The following is a 9,337-nucleotide window of genomic DNA, read 5'->3' on the forward strand; positions in this document are numbered from 1 at the left end:
ACCATGTGGTTGCTGGGAATTGAACTCAGGACCTTTGGAAGAGCATGCAGTGCTCTTAACCACTGAGCCATCTCTCCAGCCCCCGAGTTCATATTTATTTACAACTGAAGAGTATTTCATAATGTATATTTACCACATTTTCATTAGCTGAAAGACATTTAGTTGTTTCCATTTCCTAGATCGGGTGAATGGAGCAGCAATCAATACAGATGAGGAAGGATCTGTGAAGTAGGTTATCCAGCACATTAGGAATATGTACTATCTCTGTAGTAGGATATATAGTACTTTAAGAATATGCCAAGAAGTGTCATAACTATATCCTATGTTAGATTTACTTTTACCTCTTTAGGAATTACCCACACTGATTACCATAGTGGCTGAACTAGTTTGCAGTCCAACCAAGAGTAAACAGGTGTTGCCTTTTGAAGCATTCTTCACCACTACAGTCCAAAATATCTTTCTATTAAAAAGGTAATTCTTTTCTAAATGATAATCCATGAGGCAATATTTGAAACAAAGAAAATATACATAATGTGTCTCAATATATATCAGTCATAAGTATTGGCATAAGATATTACTAAGTCTTATGTTTTTCATTTAAATCAATTATCTGTTAAAAGTGTAATAGATATTTAGAAACTGCTTTTGATAACAAGAGTCTTTTCATTTGAATCAACAGAACAATCAATGGAAGGCAAAATTCTGACATTTCCATGTTGCTTTATAATTATTTTGAACGACCTGTTTCCTTTTGTGGTAAAGTTGATAATCAATTAATAAATATTTTATCTAAATGATTGCAGCTTTCTTTAATGATGAAAGTACAGATACAAGCTATTGCCATGCCTACAGTAAAAAGATAATTTTCTGAGGACTTTAAGAGGACTTTGGTTGCAGTGCATCTTTAACATGTGGTAGAATTTCAAGGTAAATTTATTTGGGTCTATTTGGGGGTTTTTGTTGTTTGGTTTGGTTTGGTTTGGTTTTTGTTCTTTGGGGGATTTTGGCAGAAGGCTTTTGATTATTGTTTCAATCACCTTATTGTCTATAGGTCTGTTTAGGCTGTTCAATCCTTCCTGGTTTACGTTTGGTAGATGAATTGGATCTCAAAATTCATTAAGATTTTCTGACTTAATGGAATACAAGACTTTAAAGATTTCCCTTATAATATTCTGGTATTATTTGCTGTTCATTGTAACTTTTCCTTATTCATACCTGGTTCTGTTAAGTTGGGTCATCAGTCTACTTCTTTTGGTAGTTAGGTCAAGGATCTGTCAATCATGTTTGTGCTGTTAAAGAACAAGTTCTTAGATTCATTGATTCTTTGGACTGCTTCTCTGTTTCTAGGTCATTCTTTTCTCATCTGATTTTTATTATTTCTTGCCATCACTGAATTTGAGCTTAGTTTGGTTTTTCTCTGGCTTGAATTGCATCAAATCATTTATTTTCAGTCTCTCGAAATTTAAAATGAAGGCAATTAGAGCTGTCATTTTTTCTCACAGGACTGCTTTTAATGTGGTCCAGAGGTTTTGTTGTGTTGTGGTTTCATTTTCACTTATTTATAGAATTTATGTATATTTTTGCTTCTTCTTTGAAACTTTCATCATTCAGCAATGAGAGGTTTAATCTTGAGTCTGGGTAATTACTGGATATTTTTAGTTTATTGCATTTCAGTATATATAACAAATGGAGTTAATTCAGTTTTTATAAATTTATTATGATTTATTTTGTTTTGTTTTCAAGGATTGCTCTATTTTAGAAAAACTTCCATGTACATATTCTCTGATATTTAGGTGAAATATTCTGCGCATATCAGTTAAGTCCATTTCATATATAATGTCATTTAATTTTTATGTTTTCTGTTTGTTTTCCACACAGGTTGTCAGTCAATTAGAAAAGATGGGATATTGAAATAGCCTAGTATTATTGAGTGGGTGTTAATTTGTGTTTTGTTTAATTCCAAGAGTATGTCTTTTATATAATTGTGTACACCAAAATTAGGTGTATATGTGGTTTAGAGTTGAAATGTCTTCTTAATTGTTCCATTTGTTAGAATAAAGTGACCTTATTCTCCTTTTATGACCAGTTTCAGTTTGGTACCTATTTTGTCTAATATTTGGATATGAATGCTTACTTCATTGTTTGTTCCATATGCTTGGAATACTTTTATAAATCCTAAAATTTTAAGGCAGTGCCTGTCTTTAAAGATGGGTTTCTTGTGTATAATGAAAAATGGATTGTATTTCCTTATCTATTTGCCTAAAGTGTGTCTGTTGATTGATTTCAGAGTTAGGGCCAATAATATTAAAAATTATTATTTAAAACTATGTTGATTACCATCATTATGTTGCTGTTTTTCTTTTTAGTCATGCTTTGTGTTTCAGGATATAATCTTCATTTAGTTTCTTTCTAAAGTATCTCAGCTATCTTTATTGCTTTTCTATTCTGTAGCATTGTTTTCAGTGTTCTCCATGGTTTGGTGAATATGAATTCTTTTTAGCCTGTTTGTATTATAGAAAGTTTTTTCTTTATCCCATAACAATGTCATGTACTTTTGCTGGGTAAAATAGTCTAGATTGGCATCTGTCATCTTTTAGTATGTAGAGTACATTATTGACCCTACTAGATTTAAGTCGTCATTGATAAAGATGTTTTTCTGTTGGGTTTTATTTATACATGTCTTATGATTTTCCTTTTTCAACTTTCAATACTCTTTCTTTATTCTTTATACTTAGTGTTTTAACTTTAGTATAAGATGGGGAGGGTTTTTTGGTTTTGTCTATTTGATCTTCTATGTACTTTTTGTATCTGTATAGATATGTGTTTCCTTAATTTAAGAAAGTTTTCTTCTGCAATCTTGTTCAGAACCTCATCTATACAATTGACCTGGGAATATTCTCCCTGAGCTAACATTATATTTAAAAGATTTCTCCTTTTCATGCTGTAACACAAATTCTTGAATGTTCTTTTCCTGTACCTTTTTCATTTTTTATATTTACTGTTTCTGTGATCTAATGATGAATCTTTACTGTTGTGGGAGGTCCTTCCGCTCCTCCAGCCTATAGCCACTGAGATACCAGCCCATTGGGGCGTGGTCTCTCTCCCTTTAAAAAAGCGGCCACTTCCCTCTCCTCTCTCTCTTCACTTCCTGCTCCGCTGGTGACTAGACTCCCTTCCTGGTTGCGCAGAGGGCTGTTGTCTGGGACGGTGATCTGTAAGTTTTTTCCCCTTTAAATAAATACCACCCTATTAATCATAATTCCAAACTGGTGTGGCATTGTTTGTGACTTACGCCTTCACCTGGCGCCCAGCGGCGGGCTGCGTCCCGCCACCCAGCTATCTTTACACCTGAAATAATTACACGGAAACTGTATTCTTTTAAACACTGCCTGGGCCATTAGCTCCAACCTCTTATTGGCTAGCTCTTACATATCAATCTAACCCATTTCTAATATCCCTGTAATACCAAGAGGTGTCTTACCAGGGAAGATCTTAACCTGCGTCTGTGTCCTGTAGGAGAATCATGGCAACTCCTTGACTCAGCTTCTTTCCCCAGCATTCTGTTCTGTTTACTCCGCCTAGCTAATTTTATGTCCTATTAAAGGGCCAAGGTAGTTTCTTTATTTAACCAATGAAACAACAAGATGACCCTCCTCCATCACTTTACCTGTATGACCTGATCTTCTACTTGATGAATTTTCCCTCATGATATATTAATTTAGGTTAATTTCATTTTCAAAAGAGCTTTAGTTTTCTATATCAAACTTGAATTCTGGATCATCAACACCATTTTATTTAGCTATAGGATTTGGGGGTTTTGGACAACACTTAGATACTTATTACTGTTGCAAGTTCACTGGTATATTTGTTTCTGCTTTCTTAAACCACCTTGAAATTCTGTTATCTTTTATGGTTGCTACTTAAGAATTTGTACTGGTTTGAAGTAGACAGTTCTCACTGGAGAGTGTTTACCTAGGATTGGTGTATTTATAGGGAGGCATATTTGTTTGATATTCTATATTGTTTGCCTATTGGTGATGAGTCATGTAAATATGTACCCTTTTTAATTCTGTGTCTGGTACAAACTTGACAGGAACAAGGATATGCATCCTGGACAAGACTGGAGGTTGTGAAGGTATGGGAGGAAATCTTCAGGCTGGGAAAAGTGACTGGTACCAGGCTCAGTCTGAGAATTAATGAGGCTACAAGGCTTTAGAATTAAAAGGATAAAGTTATAAGCATGGCCTGAGCACAGATATATTTGCCAGGGTTGATCACAAGACAGATTCGACACAGGGAATCAGATATGAGAGCCAAAGTAGGTGAGTTGAGGTAGGATGTGTATCCAGATCTATTTCTAGAGCTAAGTCATTCATTTGATCTTTGGAATAGGGAATTTAGAAGAATCTTTTTCCAAATTAAAGCAATTATCCATTGGGGGAAGTCTCACCCTGGAGTAATAATCATCTGTTGAAAACCAGTCTATCTTATTGAGCAGCCAATCCCCTTGGGAAGTAGTTCAGGAACTTCCTGGACCAGCTTGGAGAAGGAGAATTGAGACAAGAAATGGTATGATAACACAAACATTTGTCTTAAGAATCCAATTTAAACTTGGAACTCTTGTCAGGTACCCAAAAGACAAACCAAGGCTGATCAGATTCCTGCATTCATTCCCTGATTGTAGTAACACTGTGAAATATTTATTCTGCCCCTCATTGTTACACTGTCATTATTTTATAGGTATTCAAAGCTAACAAGTTGGGGTTATTGAAGCTGAGATCTTTCCCCTTAAAACTCAAAATATAATGGGAAGAGAAATGAGTTTAGTCTAAATTTAGTGATTATAATTTACATGAGCACTTACTTGTATATCCATTTGGTTACAGATAAGTGATATAAACACACAAGTGCATGTAAACAATACTTATATACACATACAAATATGAACGTCTATGGCCTAAAAACATAGATTTAGGTTGCCCCAAAGTCCATGTTCCAATGAGACAACAATTTCATGAATGTTTTGTGGCAACAGAACAAAGAAAGTCATAAATCAATTATGAGTGAGTACATCCCATGTTCATCTTTTTGGGTCTGGGTTACCTCACTCAGGATAGTGTTTTCTATTTCCATCCATTTGCATGCAAAATTCGAGAAGTCAATTGTTTTTTACCGCAGCGTAGTACTCTAATGAGTATATATTCCACACTTTCTTCATCCATGTTCTTCCATTGAAGGGCATCTAGGTTGTTTCCAGGTTCTGGCTATTACAAATAATACTGCTATGAACATAGTTGAACAAATGCTCTTGTCGTTTGATAGGGCATCTCTTGGGTATATTCCCAGGAGTGGTATTGCTGGGTCCAGGGGTAGGTTGATCCCGAATTTCCTGAGGAACCGAAACACTGATTTCCAAAGTGGTTGCACCAGATTGCATTCCCACCAGCAATGGATGAGGGTACCCCTTCCTCCACAGCCTCTCCAGCTAAAGAAGCTAAGTAAGAAGGTGAACCCAAAGAAAAACATATAGTTATCCTTTTGGCTATGGTAAGTAGACAAAGTTGCCGGGGGGAGAATTGGGATCTTGGGGGTGGGATCGGATGGGGGTGAGGGGAAATGGGGAGAGAAAAGGGAAAAGGGGAGGATGGAGGGAACTTGGGGGAAAAGGATGATTGGGATAAAGTAAGGTTGGATAGGGGAGCACGGAAGCACAATTCTTAGATAAGGGAGCCACCTTAGGGTTGGCAAGAGACTTGAACCTAGAGTGGCTCCCAGGTGCCCAAGGCGATGTCCCCAGTTAGTTCCTTGGGCAGCTGAGGATAGGGAACCTATAATGAGCCTATCCTATAGCAATACTAACGAATATCTCGCATATCACCATAGAACCTTCACCTGGTGATGGATGGAGATAGAGACAGAGACCCACACTGGAGCACTGGACTGAGCTCTCAAGGTCCCAGTGAGGAGCAGAAGGAGGGAGAACCTGAGCAAAGAAGTCGGGACCACGAGGGGTGCACCCACCCACTGAGACAGTGGATCTGATCTACTGGGAGCTCACCAGGGCCAGCTGGACTGTGACTGAAAAAGCACGGGATGAAACTGGACTCTCTGAACATGGAGAACAATGAGGGCTGATGAGAAGCCAAGGACAATGGCAAGGGGTTTTGATCCTACTTAATTTTCTGGCTTTGTGGGCGCCTAGCCAGTTTGAATGTTCACCTTCCAAGATATGGACGGAGGGGGGAGGACCTAAGACTTACCACAGGGCAGGGCACCCTGACTGCTCTTTGGACTGGAGAGGGAGGGGGAGAAGGGTGGGAGGGAGGTGGGAGGCTGGAAGGAGGTGGAAACTTGTTTTTTTCTCCTTTTCTCAATAAAAAAAAAATGTTTCTTTATATAATCAAACTTTTGAAGTTAAATTATTGGAAGATAACTTTGTAGTGCATTTAATTCCCTAAGTTCATTTTCCAGAATATTTTTTCTAAGAATTCTGTGCTATGTCTCCAGTTTATGCACAATATATCATAGTCAAATTCACAAAAAATGACATGCTAAATTGAAAGCTATTTCTTTATTTTTATCTTATAGTTATATCATTTTTCCTTTCCTTTCTTCCTTCTAAATTATTTTATATACCTCTAATTACTCTCCTTAAAATTCCTGGCTCTTTTTGCATTAATTTTTGCTACATACAAAAATGTATTGTTACTTTGTTTCGAATTTTTCAAGCAAATTTTTACTAATATAAGTCGACTCTGTTTTGCAAGTGTTATTGCAGGTAAACCAATTTATTTATAATTACAGTCCCTGAGATCATATTGATAATAGTTTTTCTGTAACATATATATTTCCATAATCATTCTGGGTACTGAGAATTTTCATATGGAAAAAATGTTCAGAACATAAAAATCTGAAAACAACCTATCATAAAGAGAGTAACAAATTTTCCCTTAACTAAAATCAGTAGCATAAACTGCAGTAATTTACCAACATTGCAAAACATGTTGCACTTCAGTGACAGAGTATGAAATTTGCAAGTTTTGCATAGTAGCAAAGGTAATCAGAATAAACAAGTAAGAAGTATAATATCTACAAAATAATGAAATTCAAAATCCCACATTGAGGTCTTTACAGAAAAGTACATAATACAGAGGGGTAATGTGCAGTACTCTTTAGTAAGGATGACTCCTAAGCTACAGTAGTACTATGACATGCTAAAATGTATTATGATCAGTGTAGAAAAGGCTACTACAAAAGAAAAAAAGGACATTTCCAGTAATTATAACTTATGATGTCTTCTAAGTTACTTATTATATTTTCTTCATGCAACAAGGATTGTTCAAAATATTGTATGTGATATGATTAAAATTTTCCCTAATTAAAACATTGTTTTCTACTCTGTTGCTAATAGTAGAACAAAGTAACCAGCTTTAATATAAATGTTTTTTCTTTGCATTATTTTGGAAAATTTGTAGACATAATTCTACAATATGTAGAGAATATATACATACAGTAGTGATATTTTCAGAATCTTTTTAGATAATACGTTTTTGTTGTCTTAGCACAGTATAGCATGACTTTACCATAGGGCATCTGAATATGAGATGTAGATTACACATTATTCTCAAGTAAATGTGTGAGCCAATCTAAGGAAGTGAGTTTGGAAAATCCGAAAAGCAGGTATTTTTCTATTAATTTTTATTCAGAAAATTATTTTGGACAATGTTTTTCACGGCCATGAGGACATCTTTATTCCTAAAGCTGTAGATTATTGGGTTGAGACTGGGTGTCAAGATGGTGTAGAATATTGCCAGAAACTTATCCTGGCCTGGAGTGTGGTATGAGCGAGGTCTCATATATGTGAAAATGAAGGGCCCATAGTACATTATGACCACAACCATGTGGAAGGAGCAGGTGGACAAGGACTTCTGTCGAGCCCCTGCTTGCATTTGGAAGATAGTGAGGAGAATTTGCACATAAGATATAGAGATGATTGAAAATGGAATCAGTAGAAAAATGATGCCACTGACATAAACTCCTCGCTCATAACGTGATGTGTCTACACAGGACAGCTTCAACATGGCAGGGACTTCGCAGAAAAAGTGATCAATGGCTCTTGAGTGACAGTAGGGAAAGTGAAGTGCAAAAGATGTGTGGACTATGGAGTTAAAAACCCCCACAAGCCAGGAACCTGAAGCCAGGAGCCCACTGGTGTTGTCCTTCATCAGCACAGGATAACGAAGTGGATGGCAGATGGCCACATATCGGTCATAAGACATGGCTGCCAGGAGAAGGCACTCACCTCCTAGCAAGGTGAGGGACAGAAATATCTGGAAGCCACAGCCTGCGAAGGAAATAGTTCTGCTGCCTGACAAATAGTCAGCAATCATTTTAGGCACAATGTTGGAAATGTGCAAGATATCCATGAAGGAAAGATGGCTGAGCAGGAAATACATAGGGGTGTGGAGTCGAGAATCCGTGTGGATTAGGAGGATCATGAGGGCATTTTCTGTTATAGTCATAATAAAAATGAAAAATATAAATGAGAAAAACACCTGGCTTGTTTGGGAAGACGAGAACAATCCCAAAAGGATGAAGTCACTGCTGAAAGTTTGGTTCTCATGTCCCATCATGTCTCCTCCTATTTTACCTAGAAAGAGATGGTTATTTAATTAGAAAAGAGAAGTAAAATCTTATGCTCACTTATACATGTTTATGTAATGAAATAAGTTGATATATAATGTGTATTCACCATTAAATGCCTCATAGAGGGTCTCAGAGTGGGTATATTATACAATATATAAATTAATTTGACCTAACAAATTAAAATATTTAGTGTGGAATGAACCTTTTTTATTTTTTGTCTCATAGCTGCAATTACTTGAATATGTTTTACTTAAGTCCAGTCGTTTCTCAAATATATCTTTTACATCTGCACAACACTTGTAAGCTTCACTCGGGACTGCTATGGGTGGGCTTCTCTTCCAGAGCTCTACCTAGAACCTGGGCATGGTAAAATCATTCATTAATTAACTAAACCTGCTCTTTTGCATTCTGCTCCACCCTGACATTTTGGGTAAAAGAAAATGAGCTCCAGTTATGAAATAAAGGAATAAAGAATTACACCAGCATGGATTGTGTAGGTGATTTCTTTTTTAATATCTTTTTTAATTTATTAGATTAAAAAAACAACAAAGTTCCCACTCCCCTCCTCCCAGTCTCTCCACACATCCTCCCACCCCACTCCCATCTAATCCTCAGAGAGGGTAAGGCTTATTATGTAGGTGATTTCATGCTGAGTGTAATACAATGGATAAGATTGTCCATGATTAGTTTT

The 9,337-nt window shown here is 36.4% G+C and overlaps 1 protein-coding gene across 1 annotated transcript; it reads right to left on the bottom strand.

Annotated features, from left to right (window-relative positions):
- Positions 1-7,691: 7,691 nt before the first annotated feature.
- Positions 7,692-8,633, bottom strand: LOC101981891 (olfactory receptor 2AJ1-like). The gene has a single exon (XM_005368925.2). It carries the CDS (start codon positions 8,631-8,633, stop codon positions 7,692-7,694), a length of 942 nt encoding a protein of 313 aa, XP_005368982.1.
- Positions 8,634-9,337: the final 704 nt, after the last annotated feature.

This window comes from Microtus ochrogaster, unplaced genomic scaffold, assembly GCF_000317375.1.
Source record: "Microtus ochrogaster isolate Prairie Vole_2 unplaced genomic scaffold, MicOch1.0 UNK43, whole genome shotgun sequence".
NCBI lineage: Eukaryota > Metazoa > Chordata > Mammalia > Rodentia > Cricetidae > Microtus > Microtus ochrogaster.

Bases quoted from the DNA above. Each gene is read 5' to 3' on its own strand.
- LOC101981891 (XM_005368925.2), bottom strand. From the start codon at position 8,633: ATGATGGGACATGAGAACCAAACTTTCAGCAGTGACTTCATCCTTTTG.